General features: G+C 36.8%; 1 protein-coding gene across 3 annotated transcripts in view; it reads right to left on the bottom strand.

The window, feature by feature from the left end:
* LOC114651884 (LIM and calponin homology domains-containing protein 1-like) overlaps positions 1-23,566 on the bottom strand; it is a 338,328-nt gene that overhangs the window by 20,677 nt on the left and 294,085 nt on the right. For all 3 annotated transcript variants that reach the window (XM_051928055.1, XM_028801930.2, XM_028801931.2), the window contains 5 exons: positions 16,862-16,936; positions 7,444-7,466; positions 6,896-7,009; positions 674-766; positions 421-588 (listed from right to left, as the gene is read on the bottom strand). In XM_051928055.1, coding sequence (XP_051784015.1) covers positions 421-588; positions 674-766; positions 6,896-7,009; positions 7,444-7,466; positions 16,862-16,936 — 473 coding nt within the window. The remainder of the gene's footprint in view (positions 1-420; positions 589-673; positions 767-6,895; positions 7,010-7,443; positions 7,467-16,861; positions 16,937-23,566) is intronic.

The raw sequence follows: 23,566 nt of genomic DNA on the forward strand, positions 1-23,566 counted from the left end.
TTTCCTAAGGAGGAAAAGAACAATACATAACAGCTATTATGTTTTAAGGTATACGCCACACCTCCACACCATCCAAATAAAATAAACAGACAAATAGTCTTTATGGAAATGTCTATTATGTAACCCACTAAGTAGGTTAATCAGCAATGGAAGGCACCGATTGCCTTCACACTGGACTTGGCCTGAGTAGCCCTCATACTACGGATTGCTTTTTTATTTTCAATTTCTGCATTCACTCTTGTTTACTTCAAGTCAACATAAACTGCAGGTACAGGTAAACAGAAAAAAAGAAGTAAAGTGAAGCTATGATAGCAGTACATGGCAGGAGAATGGAGACAGCTGTGAAATTTCAGATACGAAGCATGTAAAGACTCAAGGAAGCAGAGGAACACATAAACAAAATTATTCCAACTCTCTTACAGCCTGCATTTCAAGAAGCTCCTGCTTGCGTTCCCAGTCTGCCAGTGATCGCACTATTGTTCCATCTGGATCCAAGGGTAACTGAGGTTGGTCACTACGACTAGGGGAGGACAACGTGGATGAGCGGGGTGTCAAGGGTGCTACAGTTTCCTCCAGGATTTTACGTTCCTATAAGGCAATTTTTATTAGTTTTACACAATAACATGTTTAATTCTTCCAAATATAAGAAAGAAAAATTGAAAATGCAATATACCTCTTCATGGTACCTACGTTCCTCCTCTTCCACTTCTTTCTGGGCTTTCTCCCATTCTTGCTTTAGCTTTTCCTGCTCCTTCTTATACTTCGCCTAATAATTTTATATAAAAACAACAAAAAACTTTTGGACTCCATACTTACAAAATGTAATAAAACATGCAGACGTTCATTAAATTGACAGCATATACTTAATAGGACTGCATGTATACTTCCTGTACAGAAGTATTCTGATAAAGTAGTATGATAATATAACACATGGAAAGCTGCAAAAGTATTAAAAGTACCATAAAAACCTGCATTTGTTAAATATTTGGAAAACCTGAAAATTTTGTGTCTCTTGTCCACTGTTGAGTTAAGCATTTGCATAAAATGGAATCTGACATGTTATATTAATAGTTTTAATCATACCAAGGCATGCTCAGTGTGGCTTTATTGTCAAAACAGAAATTATTCATCCATCAATTTACTAATCCATCTTAATCCCATCAGGTGCCAATGGGATTATCAAAAAAACACTTCAGATGAGCAGTAAGTGGTTTGACATAAATATTACAAGTGCAGCACTACTGCTTTCAACCACAGAAGCCATTACTATATGTGCTTACATGCAGAACCTATCTGCACTACTGATATCACTACTTGTCACCTATGCTTGTTGTTTCTGTCCAATTTTGCATTAAACATGCGATTTTCTTATCTTACTAGTTTATTTTTACGATGTTTATTAAATCACTGAAACATCCAATTGTCTTTGTCTAGCTATCTGTACATGCATTATTTCCAGAAACAACGGAATAGTTCTTAGTTTTCTGTATGACAAGTGAACTTAGAAAGTTATTTTATATAGCTGTACTTCACTTGCGCTCACAGCTTTTAAGTAAGGAAGGACAGTAAACATGCAGAGTATTTACTCATCCTTTTTCACTTGAACACAACAGATTGCAGCTTAATCATTCAGTGTGTGCCTGTGATAGTGTGTGTTATGAATGAGACTCATATTACACAAAGGTATAAATCAATCTGTGATACAGAAATGTTACGATCATTCGGTATTCTTTGATGTCTGATCAGCATTCAAAAATAGTTGTGCAGATGTAGATTACCCTACCAGGGTCCACATTTCCAGCACAGTGGATTCTTACCTCTTGCTGACCTAAATTAAATTCTGCCAATAAGAAATAACAGAAATCAACATGTAGCTTGCAATCAATGATAAACAACTAACATGTGATAGGTTAAATAAGTGGCCATGCATAACAGACAATCATACTAGAAAAAAATGCATACAAATAGTTACAACATTGTGTAAAAATAAATTGCCTGTGTGATTTGTCTCTTAAAGTTGGAAAAAAAATGTGACTGAAGTTTACACCTGTTTTGGTTGGAGTACTGTTGGTAGAGGGGACATGAACAGTCATACCTTTGCACATGATTATGAGCCACAGTATTCCCAAGGCAAGCAAGAGTTGCGAGTATGCACACCCAAGGCAGATACAAGTGCAACAGTCCTTGCTAGAGCCCACTTTCTCAACTTTGTTGGGTGAAAATGACAGTTTTCATTTCAAGGAGTATTTTATGTTGCATGTTTTATATATTTTTTTTTTTTTTTAAACATTAAAACAATCTAAACGAGAACAGGCCATCCAGCCTAACAAAGCCTGCCAGTCCTATTCACTTAATTCTTCTAACAAAACATCAAGGCTAGTTTTTAAAGTCCCTTAAGTCTTACTGTCTACCACTCTACTTGATAGCTTATTCCATCTGTCTATGGTTCTCTGTGTAAAGAAAAACTTCCTAATGTTTGTGCAAAATTTACCCTTAAGTTTCCAACTGTGTCCCCACATTCTTGATGAACAAATTTTAAAATAACAGTCTCTATCCACTGTACTAATTCCCTTCATAATTTTAAACACTTAATCATGTCACCTCTTCTTTTGCTTAAACAGAAAAGGCTCAGTTCTTTAAATCTTTCTTCCCTGGAATCAGCCTAGTCTCTCTTCTCTGGACCTTTCCCAGTGCTGCTATGTCCTTTTTGTAGTCTGGAGACCAAAACTGCCCACAGTACTCCAGATAAGGCATCACCAGTGTGTTATAAAGCTTGAGAATAACCTTCTTGGACTTGTACTCCACACATCAGGGCACTATATAACATAACATTCTGTTAGCCTTCTTAATGGCTTCTGAACACTGTCTGGAAGTTGATAGTATAGAGTCTGCTATGACTCCTAAATCCTTCCCATAAGGTGTACTCTGGTTTTTCAGACATCTTATTGTGTATTCAAATGTAACATTTTTACTTCCTATGTGTAATACTTTACATTTACTGATATTCAATTTCATCTGCCGCAAATGTGCCCAAGCCTGTATGCTGCTCAAGTTCTTTTGTAATGATTCAGCAGATTCCAGATTATCTGCTAATCCACCTGCCTTGGTATCATCTGCAAATGTAACCATCGTGTTACTTATATTCCTATATAAATCATTTATATATATTAAAATAACATTGGCCCTGACACTGACCCCTGTGGAACAGCACTCTTAACATCGGCCAATTCTGAAGAGGTTCCTCGCACCATCACCCTCTGCTTCCTGTGTCTGAGCCAGTTCTGCACCCATCTAAAAACATCACCCTGAACTCCCACTTCTTTTAGTTTGATGCCCAACTTCTCATCTGGCACCTTATCAAATGCTTTCTGAAAGTAAAGATAAATAATATCATATGCTCAACTTTGATCGTATCCTTTTCTTGCTTCCTCATAGAATTCCAGCATTTTAGTAAAACACGACCTCCCTCTTCTGAACCCATGCTGACTGGTCAGTAAAACTCCTGTACATGCCATGTGCTGCTCAATCTTATCCTTAAGAATTCCTTCCATTACTTTTCCTGTGATCCTTGTTACGTAAGCTTACTCGCCTATAGTCACCCTTTTATATAATGGGATAATAATTATTTGCATATTTAAATTTTTTGTCCAAAATACTGCTCCATATGTAGAAGGCATAGCCAATTCAGTCACCATCTAGGATAGGCTGCTGTGATCAGGATGTTATACTGCATTTTGACTGGAAAATTTAAAATAACAGAGAATCTAAACAGTCAGTGTGGGTCATCTCTTTAAAATAAGAGGCTGGTCAATATCTGATTATAAGAACATGGTGGGGCCAGTGCTCTATCAGAGTAGTATAAAATTTAACAGTGTATCAGTGCAGAAATATTTTATTCTCTGTATTATTTTAGAAACTTTAGTAGAGGGTGGCCTAGTTGTGCAAAGACTAGAGAAGCTATTACACAGATTTGCGGTCTGGTTACTCTGTAGGTTTTTTCTCTGCAGACTCTAGTTTCATCCCATAGTCAAAAGAATGCTTGTGAAATTAATTCATTATTCTAAATTTACCTAGTGGGGATGCAAATGCGAGACGGTATGCTGTGCAGTAGATTAGTAGTTGGTCCAGGGATGATTACTTTTTCCATTGGTCTCCCCACAAAACCAGAAATACAAAAATGTGTTCAGAATAAGGATGTATAGACGAAATGGAAAGCTTTTGGTTCTGAGCTAAATGGCTGGTAAGAGAATATTTATGGCTTGTTCTCTACAGGCAAGTGGTAGGCAGCTGATCTAAGTGGAATAGTTGATCTATCTTAGGATCTTGTTCATAAGGAAGAGAATGGATGGTCATGAGATTGATTAACAATGTGTCCAGTTGTGACACTTTACCAGACAGTCTGTATTCACACACTTGGCCATGGTTATAAGCTATGGATTGTGACCAAAAAAGACAGAACTGTAAGTACAAGCAAAGTGAGATTGCTGCTCAAGGCTGCAATTTGTGACAAGGTGATGGGTTCATAAATGCAGGTGGACCTCAAAGCTATTGCTTCTCCTGATAAAGATGAGCCATAACAGCAATGGTAATGTAAATAGGGTGTTCTGGGGGACCCCTCAAGAGGGGGAGTACTTGGGACAGCCTACTGGATAAAGACACGTGGTACACAGAGAATACTTTGGAGGGATTTTACTTCTTGATTAGTCCGGGAGGTGGGAAACGTTTGGAAAGTTATGGTCATGTGTTTTATCCAAACTGGCATGTTGGAACTGCAACCCTCGCAGGGGAAGAGGCATGGAAAGTGAAGAGAAGCCAAAATGCTCTACTAGTAATTTTAGAAAATTAATACTGATGGCTAAATCAAAATGCAGATAGCTAATACAGTGGTGCCTTGGTTTGCAAGCATAATTTGTTCTGGAAACTTGCTTGTAATCCAAATTACTCACATATCAAAGCGAATTTCTCCGTAAGAAATAATGGAAACTCAGATGATTTGTTCCACAACCCAAAAATTTCCATATAAAAATGATTAATACAAAATATAAAGTAAAAATACTAAAACAAATTAACCTGCAATTTACCTTTGAAAAGAATCATGGCTGGTGTGAGGGAGACAAGAAAGAGGAAAGAGAAGCAAGGAGGGTTATTGTGTAGGATGACTTTCACTATAACTAACGGAATCACTTATTTGTTGGTTCACTGGAATCTTTCTTTTTTTGCGACTTTAACAAGGAACCTATCCAATGACAGTTGCTTTTGCCTCCTTTTGAGGATTTCATGGAAATGTAACATTGCATTGTCGTTAAACAGATTCATCGCTCGCACTGCTATATAGCCTTATTCGGGTGGTGCTTTTCTATAAAATTTTGCATGCTTTCCCACATTTAACACATCTCCCTAATCTGATTTGAAGTGAGGGATTCCTCAGTCTTTTTCTCCTCCTCCTCTCTCCTCAAAAAAATGCTTTACGCACACACATGTGGTCACAATGCTATACTAAACAGTATACTCTCATATGGATGTTGACTATACGAGTGAGGCACGCTGTCTGAGACAGAGTATTCAAGACGATTACCCACAATCCCACAGCGAGAGAGAGAGAGAGAGAGAGAGAGAGAGAGAGAGAGAGAGAGAGAGAGAGAGAGAGAGAGAGAGAGAGAGAGAGAGAGAGCCATCGGCTCAGCTGTGATCATGTGACGCTCGGAAGACAATGCGTATATGTACTACTCGTATGTTAAGACCTTGCTCATTTATCAAGTTAAAATTTATTAAAAATTTTTGCTCGTCTTGGGAAACACTCGCAGACCAAGTTACTCGCAATCCAAGGTTTTGCTGTACTTTACACACTGAACAGGATAACAAATATAGCAAGTATAAAAAAGGTTTATACTGGTATGTGCCTTCAGTTCTCCTTTGCTTGATATATATATTAATGTATATTTATATAAGTATTTGACAAAAGGTTGAAAGAACCCAATAATACCACCTATTTCAAAAGATTTATCATTTGCCTCCACAAATGTTTTGAAAAGTTTTGCTTGATTCACATTTGACAAAGAATTTAAGTATGGTAACTGGAATGACTGAATACTATTTTTCAGCAGTCTTTTTTTTACTGCTTTCTGAAAACAATGTATTTACACACAAGGATCACAACACCAATCCTCAGGCCACATGCATAGAAATGATGATGATGTCAATCAAGAAAATCATGCTTGTGCATGCAAAGCAACCAAACGTCATGCAACTGATGATACACTGTATATGATGAACAGCTCGCAGGCTTATCATCGGGCATCTGAAATAGATACTGAATCCTGGTTTTAAGCAGAAATGAATGACCATGCAAAAACATCAACGTTCACTGCTTCTACTTAGTTACCATTCAGCTACAGGTCACTTGTGAACACTTCTTCCATGCAAGGATTAGTGTTGCTGCTGGTGAAATCAGTTATTTTTTGTAGCTCTGCATCCTGACCAAGTCCAGTAAATATTTCACAGAACATTTGTAAGATATCAGTGGCTGTTTACACACCCAAGTATTATGATATCATGTCCTTAGCTCATGTTAAGAAATTGGAGTTCTGGATTAAAGTTACATGCAAACCCTACTGAGATACTTGGAACTGAAAACTGAGGCTTCAAGCAAAGAATAATTTTGTTGCCACATTAAATTCAATAAGATGATGGAAAGGACGTGAATTAAAGAGTCAGCCAAAAGCATCTCAGAGTAAAAAGTGCTAAATTGAATAGTTGGACAAAAGCAACTCAAAATAAAGAGTGCTAAAATGATAAACAATGGATTGAGTTAGTACGGTATCAGCTGATGATGGAGGTGACCCATAAGGGATAAACCTGGTCAAGTAGGATGTAAAAGAAAGCACTATTCATATACCTGAAGCAAACGCTCCTGCTCCTGTTGCCACCTTTCCTGTCGCCTGCGCTCCTCCTCAGGGTCCCAAGACCAGTGCTCATTACGTTTGGCCAGGTTTATTGGGCTTTCAAGGATCTAACGGGCCACAGCAAAAGAAAGAAATATGACAGAAAAAGTACTGATCGTAGTAGCAAAGTTAACACTACAGTTAATGAGGATGGCAGAAAAGCATAGTTTAGATTAGGTAACAGCAACAGAAGTCCTTCTTATATCTTGGTTCAAATCCCTTTGCTGTCTTAATGAGTAATTTGAGGATTCTAAAGGAATTTTTGGTAAATTCTCTAAACCAGCCCTGAACTCTAACTTTTAGAAACTGTGCTACATTTCTTTTTAGTGCAATACTGATGGGCTGATCTAGTTTCTGCGTTTTTTTGCAAAACAACAAAGAGAGGAAATCACACAAATTATTACATTGTTTCCACAAACAAAACAGAAAGAAAATCACTGAAGAACAAACTTCAAAAACACAGCAAAGTATTCCAGTCCTTTAATGGATTTTTCTTACTTACGTCTGAATTGTCATCAACTGTAGCTGTAGAGAAAGGAAAAAAAGAAAAAGAATGTTAGAGATCTGGAATGTGATTATATTTCAAATTTCTACCAAACTTGAATAGGCAGTCTCAAAAAGAATGTCACTAATTAAAAGCTGCTATAAAAATGAAGAATGATTAACCGATAATTCATTTAGAATGATTACATGTTAAAGTAAACCTTATAACAAGTATATATGAATTTTAATGTTTTAATTTGCCAAAAGATGCTTGTGTCTGAAAGCTTCAAATCAGGTACACTATATGGTCCAAAGTATGGGGACACCAATCCTAATTATTGAGTTCAGGTGTTTTTGGCTGTACCCATTGTTAACAGGGGCATAAAGTCAAGAACACAACCTCATAATTTCCACTGACAAACATTGGCAGTAGAATGATTCATACTGAAGACCTCAGTGACTTAAAATGTTTATCCTACTGTCATAGGATGTCACAACTCAATACGTGAAATGTCTGCTCTGCTAGATCTGCCCCTGTTAGCTGTAAGTGTTACTATCGAGAAGGGGAAGCATCAAATAGCAACACGATGTTGTAGTCCATACAAACTTTCAAAGCGAGTCCACTCAGTGATGAAGCGTATAGCATATAAAAATTGTCTACCCCCTCTTGCACCACTCACAACAGAGTTCCAAACTGTGTCTGGAAGAAACATCAGCACAAGAACCGTATGTAAGGGAACTCTATAGAATGGGTTTCCATGGCCAAGCAGCTGCACATGTGCCTAATAACACTACGTACAATGTCAGACATCAGCTGGAGTGGTGAAAAGCACGCCACCATTGGACTCTGGAACGGTGAAAATGTGTTCTCTGGAGTGATAAATCTCACTTTAGTCTGATGGACAAATTTGAGTTTGGTGGATGCCAGGAGAACGCTACCTTCTTGACTACATAGTGCCTAAAGTTTTGTGGAGGAGGAATAATGGTCTAAGGCTATTTTTCAGGGTTTGGGCTAGGCCCGTTGGTTCCCATGAAGAGAACTGTTAATGCATACAGACATTTTAGACAATTCTGTGCATTCAAGTTTATGGCAGCAGCTTTGGGAAGGCCCTTTTCTGTTCCAGTATGACTGAGCCCCTGTGCCCTAAGCCAGGTCCATAAAGATGAGTTTGGTGTGGTGGAACGTAAGTGGCCTGCACAGAGTTGTGACCTCAACCGTATACAACTTTGGATGGATTGGAGCATCGATTATAACTCAGATCTTCTCATCCAATATCAGCGTATGGCCTCACAGCTTCTCTGGCTGAATGGGCACAAATTCCCACAGCCACACTCCGAAATCTTCTGGAAAGCCTTCTCAGAAGGAGGCTGTTATAGCTGAAAAATGGGGATAGCTCCATATTAATGCCAATGGTTTGGGAATAGGATGTACAACAAGTTCATATAGGTGTTATGGTCAAGTGTCAATAAATCTTTCTCCATATACAGTAGTGTATTTCAGGATGCATCATTTGCCACAAGGAGGCCTAAACCCTGAACTGTCTACTGTGTTTGATTGCTCATGTAGGTAGATCGATCGGATTCTTTCATTTCAATAATGTGAGCATTCTCAATTAGCTTTTTAAAAGGAAACAACTTTTGACTGCACAAGTCACCACTGATATTGGTAACAGTAATCTATTAATGTGTGTATGTATATTTTGTACTGTGATTTTATATTTTACTGTTACCACTTCCATCAGGAAATTGATGAACAGATCGCTGCTGAATGCCATAAATGAATATAATGAATTGAATATTGGGTTTGAAAAAAACATTTAGTCACAAAGTACCCAGGACAACAAAAATCAATCCCTTATAAAGTGCAGCCAGTTCAATAGATCTTCAATTCAAATGCATAATCTTGTGTGAATATGTTTCCTTTGTGCGCACTGTTCTAATTTTCCAAAAGTTTTCATTCAACAATATTTTAGGAAGAAATGCATGTGAAAACAGGGGGTTATTTTTTTTTTGCCTATCATTACAAATTACATGACATAAGAAACATCTAAAATAGAAATATAATTTTTGGTGACATATTCCGTTAACATGCAGTTCCCATGCCTCGATTATTTATTTATTTACAAATATACATAATTTAAAAGTCTGAAAATTTCTGGATATATTTAACATTTATTTATTTCACTTATTGATTATTTCATTGAACCTACATGAGCAACTGTAAGAAAACTTTACTGGAATACAATGCAGCACTAAAATGATTTTGTATACTGCTTTTAATGGTAGTACTGTAATCATTACATGTTCCTTTGCACAAATATTAAACCACAAGCCTATTTTTTTTTATAATTAGAGCAGAAGCAGGTTGATGTGAATTGTCCAAAGTCATACAGACAGCCAATGCTTTGAATTGATGTGAATTTCCAGTCTTACTTCCTAACTTTGTAACTTGCTTCTTATGCAATTTTCAGACAGCTTATAGAAATATGATTAGATCATATTTTCCCAGTGTTGCTGCTGTGGGAATACAGATGCTTTTAGTTTTTAGGCCAATCAATTTTATGCGATGCATGAAAATGACTGCTTGATTAAACCCAGTATTCTATTCATTTGTCTACTTTCTGAACCTTGTTTTTTCAGTAACATATCACTAGAAGTTTGAATCTATTCTAGATGTGGTTAGCATGAGGCAATGGATTGGGCACCAGTATGTTACAGAAAAACCTCACACACACACCCTTTCACACTTTGTCATACTAAGCCAATGTAGAGGCACCATACTTTAAGTTGAACATTTCTGAAATGAAGGAAAATGGTGGAATATACAATATGGAGGAAAACTCACATATAGTCAAATATAGAGAGAGTGTGCAAACTCCACACAGATTATGACTTGGATTGGCATCAAACCTTTCAGCGGAGAAGCAGCAGGACTAACCACTGTACCACTCTGAAGCCCTAATCATGGTACACATGTTGTTAAACATTTTTATTTCTAGAATATTTATGCACAGACCCTGTACTTCATTTTACATATACTTCATGAATAATTTTTTCCTGAATAGTGCATCTTATTTACAAGTTAATAAAGTTTAAAAGCAATTTCATACAGTGGTTTTATTTCTCTCAAAAAATGTATTGATAATTCAGTAAGCACAGAAAACATTGTTAGTTGCAGAAAGCAGGAACTGCAGAGTCTCAAAATGGTAAAGGTTAACAATTTATGACAGTTCCTGTACCTATTAAAAGTAACTTTAAAGTCTGTATATTGGCATGTTGCTTTAATTAAATATCAAAATCTTTCTCTTACACAAATAAAGTATCAACCTATGGTAACAAAGAAGTATGAAACAAAGCAAGCTAACAATTACTGAAAATCATCCACGGCTTTACATTGGACAAGTATAAAACAGGGCAATTATTATAGATTTTGGACTCTGCAGTATACTGAGCAAGCTTGTTTAAATTATCTATGTATTAGAGGAAAAAAAAACTTCATTTGATTAAAGATCTCTCAGCAATACCCCTATAGAGGAAATGTTTCAATAAGACAAGTAATCTGCTGAAAAAGACAATAAAATGAGAGGAAGTAGCATTTTTCATTAATTAAAGAGGTGTTTCGAGCTAAAAAGAAGCCACTCCTCATGTTTTTGTGAAAACCCGAACCTAACTCTCTGAGGGCTGAATATTTTTTACAAAAAACATAGCTATTTGAAAAGCAATGGTTTAACATAGAAATCAACATAAAATGTCTGCTGCTGCATGCTGTGGATGCCAGTTTGCCAAGAATGTGCGACAGGCATGCTGCCAGGCTGTCGTTGTGTGGCTGGGGCAGCAGCAGCGGTCACAGTCACAGTTCATTGCAGTCTGGTTTCTACCTCTTATCATTGTGGCAGTTCTCCCAGGCAAACAGTGCTGTAGGTGTGTCAGCTACTTGAACCTGTTCAGCACCATAATTAGCTGGGGACCAGTCAACTGAAGCTGGAACCTCACAAGTGATCAAAAACGAATGTATCAAAATCAGAGTCCAACAAGTCATAGTCCAATTTAAAAACAATAGGCAAAATGTCGTCTACGGAGTATTTTGCTTTACATGTTCACTTTGATCTCTCACCAGATGTCAGTGCCATTTGCGCCTTGCTAATCACGGGAGTGCAGGATATCTCAGTCAAAACCAATGAAGCTAACTTTCCTTCCAGCAATGAGAGCCCAACTAAAACATAACAGTTGGTTTTGTCACTGTTTACAGTTGATTACCATCCTTTTCACAAAAGTTGACATCAGCCCTGAAAGAATTAAAATTTCTGATGTAATTAGGTAGATAATTATTACATTTTCATAATACACATCTCTCATATGGAGCCGACATGTTATTAAAATCAAAATTATGTAGCACAAGTTTGGCACACTGTGAAGTTAAGTAATCTTATACTCAGGGACACAATGGTGGCAAATAAACTGGTAATTTTAGGCATTAGGCTTGTTGTGCACAGCTTCCATTATTTACTTTATTTGTTATACTGTGTTAATTATTACACATTAGTGGCTATAAGTTTGTCCTGTACAAGTGAATGCTCATGCAAGAGTGTACTCTGACTCTCAGTGTACCATTGGTACCTGCATTTGTAGTTGATGCTGTCAGGATACTCCAGGTCTCAACAGCCCTATGCAGGCCGAGGAGAATGAATGGATTATTATACGGACATTCTGAAAGGGTCACTAACCAAGGTGTGCTAGTGTGTTGTTAAGAAGGCAAATCACTCCTGAATAAAATACAAAAACTAAGTGTATTTGCGACATTTCCTGATAGTCACATGCAGTATAATCTTAGGCTTCAGTACCTCCCACAGCCACATTGTATTAAACACATACTAGGAAGCACTGCCTGTGTGCTAGAAACTCATAATGATTTTCATATTATCCCTCTTTGAACAAGTGTGCTAACATTTCAAACTGCTTTGGTCATGGAATTACAGCATACCCACTCAGATAATATCAACATGTTTTCTGGAGGCTAGTAATTCCCCTAGCCTAGCCCCTTCCAATGTGCAATCTATTGTGAATTGAAAACAGAGCTTCAGGAACTTTTGTTTTCTTTACCATGGATGGGCATCTCGATTGGGTGGTTGCTACTCCTCAGTTGGAAAGCCAGTATAACAGAAGGTGAGAAACTCACTCAAGGGGCCATTTGTATCCCCAGTACACTGACTGGCTGTATCCCTCTGGCATGGCTCCAATTAGGACACCCACAGGACTCAATGGATGTTGTAGTTCTGGATGACAGAACTGCCAGGGTCCCTTGGTGAAGGGAGGTGCTGTGAGGAGGCTCTTCTCTCTGTCAGGTGGAGGTTCTGTGTGACCTGGAAATGCTTCCTAGTGCTAACATGTCAGATGTACTCCTGGGTCTGGATTAAAAGGAGCCCTCCATCTCATATAGGCGAGTCGGAGTTGAGAGAGAAGTAGGAACAAATTTCACCAGGGGTGTTGGAGAAATGATAAAAAGAAGAAGGAAGGTATAAATCGGATCAGAGCAGAGCCAGACTTAGAGGTATCTTCACCTGAGGCAGGAGGATAAATGTGTGCCCCTATGTATATACAGTAGTTTATTATTATTAATAAGTATTAAATAAAAATACTTACTAGGGCGATATCATATGAGGAAACAAGTTTATCGACTGAGAGCGTGAGATGCAAATCAGTTTGCTTAAGGTATTTGACGAACATTGCAACATACATGTCGCTTTTTCTTTTTTTCTTATTTTGCAATTTATAATTTTCATTTTTCATCAGTTTGGCACCCTTTCCCATTGTTCACCTGAGGCAAGTGCCTCGTTTGCCTCACCCTTGTCCTGGCCCTGGATCAGAGGACTAGGATTCCGCTATTAGGAGCACTGCTGGCTGTAAATAAGGTATTGTGGTAAATGAAATAACCATTTTGACTTAATCCTGAGTTGTTGTGAGTTATGTCTACTGTTTGGTGTATAAAGTGTCCCCAACACCCACAAGGTACACTATGTATAAGACAGATTCTGTCTTCATATTAGTATTTATAACCAAAGTTGCCAGGTTCAATATAGTTCAAATAAGCTAAAGATCTGCATAAAAAGCTTACAGCTCACAGGTGCCACTCAGTGGAGTCTGATAATACTGTTCTGAACTCTTTTTCTTACTCTCTAGACTGAGAGGGGAATTGGTGTGCCCATTGCTCTTTAAACCTAGAAGGTCTTATGCAAGTCTTTTTCCATTTTCTTTTATAATCCTGTGCTGTATTAGCAAAATATAACTCTCATTATTTTAGCTTGAATATGGGGGTTGTAGGATGGAAATTAAAATGAAAATTGTGCTCTTAAATTTTGAAAAAAATACTAGAAGCGCCAAATGCTTACATAATTAATAATTCTCCCATTACAATGTAATAGGAGAAAGTAGGGTGAAATGACACCTTTATTGGCTAACTAAATAGATTACAAATGCAAGCTTTCGAGGCAGCTAAGGCCCCTTCATCAGGCAAGGTGTATTGCCTGATGAAGGGGCCTTAGCTGTCTTGATGCACTTGACACCTTTTTATTGGCTAACTAAATAGATTACATTTCACCCTACTTTCTCCTGTATCAATCTATGGCTAACATGGTACAACACTCTACTGCTATTACAATGTCATACAATTTAATAATATATACTTTATTTCAAATTTAGCATTTTATAAGATTGAATAAATTCTGAATATTGTTATCTGTTTGCAGGTTACACAAATTGTATAACATTAACATAAAAATGAAAGCAATACATAGTGGGTGAACACCTGCAAGCTACTAAATTGTATACTATTTTTTATTTGGAACTGTTTGTGTGAAACATTCACATAAAATTACTCATTCTGGTCTCTGTATTTGTGCATATTTTTTCATTTTATTGAATTTATTAAAAGCAAGTAATAGCCCATACAATCAAGTCAAACTTGACAAAACTAAATTCAGTTCAGCCCTCACCCATGAGAAAGAGAGGAAGGCCAACAGCCAGATTAAAACTTTTAGGAGTTGAAAAAGGTAAAGAGAATCCTTTTCCTCAATATAAATCCTTATTCTAAAATGTTATTAATTAGGTTCTGCCAGGTTTTAAAAAAAAAGTTTTGAACAGATCCTCTAAGTGAGAATTTGATTTTTTTCCCCCAATTTCAAATAGTATATAACATCAGTTACCCACTGACTTAAAAGAGGTGGGTTAGGATTCTTCCTGTTGAGCAAGATAAGTCTACGTGCTAGTAGTGTAGTAAAGGCAATCACAGTTTATTTGTCCTTCTTCACTTTAAACCCATCTGGGAGCACACCAAACACAGCTGTTAATGGATTAACACTATGATGTTAATTTGGTGAACGTTCAAAACATGTGGCCTAGTGAGGCTGGAGCTCAATTGCAACGTTTGCAGGTTGGATCTTTCCCTGGAAACATTTTGGGCAATTTTAAATGAGGTAGATGTGCTCGACAAAAGATTTTAAGTTGAATAACTGAATGCTTTGTGCATATGGAGCTAGAGTGAATTCTGTGCATGGCTGCCTTCCATCCTTTTTCTGAAATGTTGAGCAAGAGATCTTTTTCCCTACTGTGCTCTGGGGTCTTTAAAAGGACGGGGCTTACGCTGTTGGAGTCCTCAAGACTAATCAGTATTTCTTCCGGAATGGAAAGGTTGAGCAGATTTTGTTTAGCAAAGTTTCTAATTTGGAAATATTGAAAAAAATTGTGTTGATGGGAAGCTAAATTTGGAGGATACAAAGATGTTATCTATGTATAAATCTCTAAGTGATTTAATCCTGTATGTTTTCCAAAACATTAAAAACCATGTAAGTCTGAGAGTGCAGAAAAAGGTGGTTATCATGCAGAGGTGCCACAGATAAAAGCTTCTCTGTCTTGAAGTACTTTATACATTGGTTCCATATTATGAGTGAATGAAGCACAACTGGGTTGTTAGTATATTAAAAATAACTTGTATTTACTGGGGCACAAAGCAAGGAATATAAAGAAGTACTGCAGAATTTTATTTCTACAGCATTGAAGACCAAGCCTGTGTGTGTTCATCTAATTGTGTCAATGTCCAGATTTTTATAGTTTGTATATTTGCCACCCTGTAATAAAACTTAAAGTTAGGTAGAGCCATGCAATCTTCTGCCTTAGGTGTTTGTAGAGTCACCCTTTGGATGCAGGGTTGTTTTTATTTTTACTTAAAACAATGACTTGTTAATATATAGGGGGATGCTTTGAAACAGAAAAAGACAGTGTTCATTTTCTCAGCTAAAGTGAGATGAAGGGTAGACTATCTATGCAAGTCTTGCTTAAGTTTTTCCATGCAGACAGCAAAATTTTGTTGAAAAAGAGCATTATGTTTACTTGTGATGTTTACCCCTAGGTATTTAAAATGATTTGTGATGATAAAAGGGAAGGTGTCCAATTTAATATTGTGTGCTTGAGAATTCACTGGAAAGAGCACAGTTTTATTCAAATTAATTTTAAGTCCAGATATCTATTGAAATTCTTCTAGTGCTGTTAGGACTGCATGCACATTATTTTGTGGATTTGACATTTATAGTACCATATCATCTGCATATAGTTATATTTTCTGTTCAAGTCCTTCTCTGATAATCCCTTTTATCTCAGAAGCATTTCGAAAGTGAACTGCCAGTGGTTCAATGGTGATTGCAAATAGCAGCAGTGACAGGGGGCATCCTTTTCTAGTACCACGTTCCAGTTTGAAGTGCTCTTAAATAATTTTGTTAATACAAACTGAAGCTTCTGGAATGCCATATGGTAGTTTGATCCATGCACATATGTTTGGGCCAACCCAAATTTGTGCAATGTAGTGAATAGGTAGTCCCATTCAACCATATCAAATGCTTTTCTGCATCCAGCGATAATAAGCTCTCCAGGGTGTTAGACTTTGTATTTGTGCATATTTTACCATTACGATTTGTAAAGCTCATATTTGCAGAAGGCATGTAGACAATAAAGGGTCAATTCAACTCCTTGTACAATATCTCAAGCATGGGCTCTGGACTTATAAATAAGAGCATGTGGAATAAGAGGACCAAAACAATGGACAATTCTTAAATGACTTTTGTGTGAATGAAAGGAGGAGAAGTAGTTGATGGGGTCGACAGTATACAAGTCTTGTGAGTTTACTTTTACATTACATTACTCAGGTACAGTATATTTAAAGCTTCATGTACTATATGTCTATCAGCTGTCTGTTTTCAAGAAGTAAAACTCCTACATACACAATAACAGAACTTTGATCAGCAGATTACTGTCTTTATGGCAACAAATCCTTTGAATCAACGGGTTTTACAAAAAGCAAAGATCCAAGCACAATCTATAAAGAGAAGAAGTACCGCACACCCTTTGCTGCAGTGCGTAAGAGTGAACATGGCTCGCACGTGTGCGTTTACCTGACTGTGTAAAAAACTCCCAACGGAGCCATGAGTTCGAACACCTGCGTGGAAGGCTGCCACTGCTAGACAGTTCTATATAAGGTGGCAAAAAAGGAAAGAGATGCCATCAAACAACACTCAAATCTCTGTTTAACACACTTGTATTACGCACTTACATGGTAATTAGCTAACAAATCTTAATTCTGAGGTAGCCTGAAATGCATTCTTCAAAGGAGAACTCAAACTGTAATTACCATAATTGCCACAATTTTCAATAGTATTTAAAATTTAGAGTGATGATCTGCATTTTTCAAAATTACAATATGAAGATACAATTTTCATTACATATCATACAGTATGTTCACTGGAATAAAGTATTGTGTACACTGCATTTATCAAAATTGACCTCCCAGAAAGGTTTACAGAATTCTGTTTACTACAGTATTGTAATTCTGCTTTTACTATAGAATTCTGGCATACTCAACACAAAATTCAGAAACAGTGAGAATTATTAAAGTAGTGATAAGTGTGATAGATTGGATTTGATATGGAACATAGAATACATGGGACTAGTATTGATTTAATTCTTGTTGGTTTGGAGTCACTGAATTCACTGTAATCTGATTCATAAAAATTAATAAAATATTTAAAATAATACTGATGGACTGAGATGTATTGCATTACGGAGAGATGGATCTACAGTGGTTCAATGTGGTGCTCTACGTGGGCTTTATAAAAACCAACACTGGGTTATAAAACCGGACCAGCAGCCATACCACATGAACTTCAGAATAAGTCATCTACCTGAAGCACCTGAAGCTAAGCATGTTCGGGCACAGCCAGTACTTGGGTGGGAGACTATATAGGAAAAGCTTGGGTTGCTGCTGGAAGAGATGGTGAGGGCGCTTACCCTGTGGTCTGAGTGTGGATCCAAATGCAGTAATTGGGACACTGTGCTGCAAAAATATCTCCATTCTTCAGATGAGATGTAAAACTAAGGTCCTGACTCGATGTGGTCATTAAAGATCCTGGGCATCCTTCGTAAAGAGCAGTGTGTATCACGATGTCCAGGCTAAATTGCCCTCCATGGCCTAGTCATTCTGGTCCTGTAATCATCCTCTCTCTCTCTCACTGATTCACCACTTAACAGCTAATGTGTGGTTTGTGGCACAAAAATGGCTGCAATCGCATCATCCAGGTGGGTGCTACGCATTGGTAGTGGTTGAAGTGACTCCCAACTCACTATGAAAATTGGGTTGAGTAGTATATAAAATGGAAAGAATTATTATCTCAAATTATTTTCCAAAAAAGTGATTAACATAGGTTTTTGTTGTTTGTTATTAAGAACACAGTGTTATTTAGACTGTGTTCTAAGCCTTATTTTTATCTTTTATCCCACTGCTTCCATTGGCTGAAGAATATACAGTATTTTAAACAGCAGGGATCACCTGTATTAATTCCCTTCATAATTTTAAACATTTTGATCACGTCTCCACTTGTTAAAACTGAAAAGTTTTAGCCAAAATATTGAAAGAATCTCTAAGATTTTCTGCAGTATTTCTCTGTCTTTTAGCTTTCCTAAAATCCATTTTAACTGTAGCTCTCACACACCCTATGGTCAGGACTAGTTGTCTTATACGCATTACAAAGCTGTTTTTACCCTTTGCAATGCCTTTTTCAGGTCCTTCTTTTATGCACTGCATAGGTTTCTTCTGTTTGCTATTACTTCTAAATTTTGGGATGAACTTGTCCTACACTGTATGTAAAACACTTTCAAATCTGTCCCACATTTCTTGAGCTGGTTCTACATTTAAAAGCTAATCTCAACATATCTTATTTGGGCTTTCCTGCATATGCTCAAATTTTCACCTTTTAAAATTACATCTTGCCTGAAGAAGGGGCCTGAGATTGCCTTGAAAGCTTGCATATTGTAATCTTTTTAGTTAGCCAATAAAAGGTGTCATTTTGCTTGGCTTTTCTCTACACCTTTTAAAATTAAACTTAACAGTTTTAGTTTATAAATATGCACTCTACCAAATTACTGTGGAATGTATTATATTATGGTCACTTGATTCTGATGGTTTAGTTCCATCTATCCCCTGAATCCTATCCTGATTTTTATAGAATACTAAATCCAGACAGCCCCCCACCATAAGTTTCACCCCTTCACCCTCAATCCCCATTGGTACTTAAATAGACCGTTTTAAAAAAAAAAAAAAAAAAAAAAAAATCATTGATTATATTGACTATGTCCAAAAACTCTGCTATTAGTAAGCTAATATTTGGGTAAGTCCTCCACAACTCTAATACCCCACTCTAAACTCACCCCTTTTATAAATTTAAGCTGCTGTCCGCATTAGGTGGTCTATGACACACTTATACATTTACTTATTTGACTGACACCTTTATCCAAGGCGACTTACAAAATTTACAATGCAGTTGGTCACACTTCTTTTTTGGTTTTCCAATTGGTGCAGAGGCAGGTCAAGTGACTTGCTCAGGGTCATACAGAGAATTTGATCCCACAACCTCAGGGTTTGAAGTTCAAAGCCTTAACCACTACACCACACTGACTACACTGTCTTTCATTCAAATCCTGTTTTACACAAATTGAAACTCCCCCACGTTTCAGCTTTGCCCTAAATAATATGCATCCATTACTCCTCCCCAGCTATATTATTTACACAGGTTTTTGCTTTTGACATGATCTCCAAATTGCGTGCTGCTACATATAAATTCAGTGAACTATTTTATTCTTAATGCTCCTAGCATTAAGGCAAGCAATGTTAATGTATTTCTTAATTTACTTTGGCTTTTTAACAGTGATTCAGTGTTCAGTCCCTCTATTTCAGCAAGGCACACACGTGCAGGGGAGGGGAAGAGTGAAGCCCTCCAAGGCAAATGGTAAATAATAACATGTTACAGTTTTATTTATAATTTGTTTCATAACAGGAGAGAGATGTTTAGGATAACATTTCAGATTTCAAAATGAAATTGAGAACATGGGTTTTAAGTTCTTTCTTCAAGAAAGTCAGGCATATTTGTTACTGAGACTTTCAAAATACTTTTCTTAAGGTACCATTTGTGAAAATTTGTATGGCAGAGGTTCATAGTGGTTTGTGAAAAAGTTACAAAGTTATAGCCCTAAATAAAGAGATCAACTGGTGGCTAACTTAGAAGAGACAGTCGTGAAAAAAACTTACAGATTACATCAAAAGTAAAGTTTAAATGCAGAAACAGAAATTACTAAATATAATTACCCAACTTAACATGCATTTACATTTTACGATGCCCATTTAGAATTATACATGCTATATAATGCTGTTTCATATGGAGTAAACATCATGATCAGTAGAAATAATATATGAAAAAGAGCTTAAGATTAAGTTATACTGTATAATACACTTGGGAGTCTATATTTAGAATATTCTGCTCATAGTTGGTTGGCACACCATAAATATTACATTATAATAGCCCCAGGAAAACATAAGTTAGCAGGATGATTTCTGGATAGAATAAACACAGAATAGGAAGAGACACATTAAACTAATTTAACTTCTGAAATGGTGAATAAGTCCTTCAAATTATCTTGAAGTGTTCAATGGGACATGGGGAAAAAAGGAAAACTGGTCATAATATTTATAAGCAGCACACATCTTGTGCTGCAGTGTGCTGGCGCCCTGCCCGGGGTTTGTTTCCTGCCTTGCGCCTGTGTTGGCTGGGATTGGCTCCAGCAGATCCCCGTGACCCTGTAGTTAGGATATAGCTGGTTGGATAATGGATGGATGGACACATCTTGTGTCGATCCACTGTAATATGTAAGATTAATACTATCTTGGAAAAAATAAGTGAAGAACAATTCCATGAAATAAAATCAATTCTAGTCAACATAGATTGCAACATGATATATTGTTCTTTTTAATTTCTAAATTATATAGATAGTATAAAACATAATCACAGGTAATAAGCTAATGAAGATTAAAATAAAAATAAGTAGGCAGGGAAAAAACGTCTGTGGCAGAACCTTTTAAGCACTGTAGTTTGCTTCTCCAATTCCCTGGTGTTGCATAGGATGAACATGTGTTTTCACAATTTATTTAGAAGCAAACTGTGACAGTTTTACAAGGAGAAAATAGTTGTTTTGGAAAGAGTCACTAGGAATATTGGTGGAGCAAGAAAACACATCTCTACAGGCTCAGTACTGATGAAGACTGAAATCCGAGAAAGCAAATCAGTAAGGACGAGACCTGATTCATAGCTTCCTATGCCTGAAGACACATGTATCATGGATGTCATCAATAATTCAAACTCTGAATTTAGCAAATAAACCTTTGGAAGGCATCATGCATGGAGACGAGAAATTTGTGAGACACACAGCAATGGGCTAAGAGCAGAAACTTTCACATACGATCACATACAGATTACTATTTCTCAACTCAAATATTGGCCACTATCATAACTACAAGGCAAGCAACTCTTTTGAGTCACGGTAGAGAAGGCCATCTCTAACACTATTTATATTGATGTCAATGCTTAAACCATTATTTAATGATCATGTGATAAAGTGGTACCTTTATTTTGGCTTTTACTCAAACTTTGATTTTATCATATTTTGATACATTATAATAAATATATTGTTGGTAAGAGTGGCATAGTGGTGTAGCTGTTAGCTCTGTTACCACCTAACTTTTGTAGATGGTGGTCAGCTCTAAATTCTGTAGTTGACTACACATAGCTTACATTGTCACACACGTGCGCGTGGGAAACAGCTAAAGGGGCTAAATAATAGTAATTCTACGCCAGACCAGGGGGTGGCGGAGTGTGCTAACTGTCTCTCTCAATGTCTTGCAGACCATTCTCTGGAAATCCTGCTTGGTTCCGGCGCCAACGATGGCACCACTTCTGGTCATGAAGACGTCACTTCCAGCGCCGATGACATCACTTACTGTTCTGGCTATTAAAACCGCCATCTTGTCTCAATGCAAACCAGCTCTGTTTTGGACTCTGTTCTATGAACATTGCTCATTTAAAAAATCAAGTTTTGCAGCCAGGAAAACAATATATGGGTGCCTGCCCCAAAACTTCATGATGTCTGTCACTCGTTTATGTGACATGTTCTACCAGTTCAAGTTTCCATCTGGACAATTGAACAAAGGCAACAATATTTATTGCATTTATATGTATATGTTGTATTTATTGTGATATTTATTTGTATAGTACCTTTTACACAAATGCCAAGATCAAAGTGCAAAAAAATATATAAATAGTATAAGATTATACTATTAAACATTATAAAAATAAAACTGTACAAATGAAGGAACCTTAAATGAAAGTGAACATAAATAGGTTACAATTGAACTCTGGTACTTTGTAAGTCTCTAATAATTACAATAGCAAAGGTATGTGCCCTGTTTGATACAATACCATCCGATAGTCTTGGAGAAGAGGAAAACAAATGCTCCAGTCTTTGTGGAGAAAATAAACCTGTAATGTCTGCAAGGCAAAAAGAACACCAAGCCTCACCTGTGCATTTCAGATGTACTGAAATGTGATAGTTATTAATTACTGGCTGCATATGAGAATGAAATCTGAGAAGACAGCCAAGACCCCAAAGCTGTGGACATTAGGTTAAATGGCAGTCCAAAATTCAACCAAAATGAAAAATTGTGGGAGAAGAATATGAACAGGAAAAAAAAAAAAAAAAGGACTGCTGACCCTCTTTCAAATTGATCCTTACTAGAGCTTTGTCTCTTCTCGTCCTTTAGGAGAACAGCTTGGTGATTACCTTATTGGTATTTCTCTCTTTCAAAGTGTGACAGTAAATTTTATTGGTGGAACCACTAGTAATTTATTTGTATTTTAAGGCTGTGAAACATCCAATACTGAGTGACTTCTTCAACACTTGTGTTCGGGTAATGACCTCTCATACGCCTATAGTACATTGTGTCTTTTAATATATATAGAATATGACCTAAAGGGCAGATTTTTAGATCTATAATTGGGTCAGCAAATGGTAAGTTTCAGACAGCTGTAATCATTTTGTCTTTTGAGTCACTGTTTAATAAAAACATTGTATTTTAACAGGCTTGAAATAAAGTACACTATTCAATAACATGCAAATGTATCAGTCTTGATATCTGGAAAAGACCTAATTCAAGTATGCATTGATTTTAGTAGACTATACTTAATGGTGGATTATCAACTCTGATTTAACACCATTTACCATTTAGATTTTAGAAAGTGCATTGACTTTGACAAGGAAAGAGAATACTTAGAAAAAATGTATGCTGTAGACTGCAGGGCACAGCTTATTTGTTGAAGCAAAGATATGCTCCTGAAATTTTCAGCTCAGAAGGGATGTCATGGGTGAAGTTCTGTCTTTAAAGTCCTCTCTACCTTCAAAAAGATAGCATCCCCGGGCACGTGAGGTATTAATCATTTTGAGGATTTACAAAAACAGGTGTATCGCTGCCATCTGCAGTATGGTCAGAGTATTACCCTCATAAAGAAGTCCTTTTACATGTTGTTTTTGTAAACCCACATAAACAGTTTAATACTGAAGCTCTCAGTGCTGGTTACTTCTCAGAACAGTCTACCAAGATTGTGTTTTGCTTCTATTTTTGCTCTCTTTAATAACATTTTTCCAGGCCAACAAGTTCAAAATATTCTGTCTGACCTCAGTTTCTTGCTCACCCAGCTACTTGCGTAGACCAATATGAGTTC

The sequence above is a fragment of the Erpetoichthys calabaricus genome, chromosome 5, assembly GCF_900747795.2.
Source record: "Erpetoichthys calabaricus chromosome 5, fErpCal1.3, whole genome shotgun sequence".
In the NCBI taxonomy this organism is placed as follows: Eukaryota; Metazoa; Chordata; class Cladistia; order Polypteriformes; family Polypteridae; genus Erpetoichthys; species Erpetoichthys calabaricus.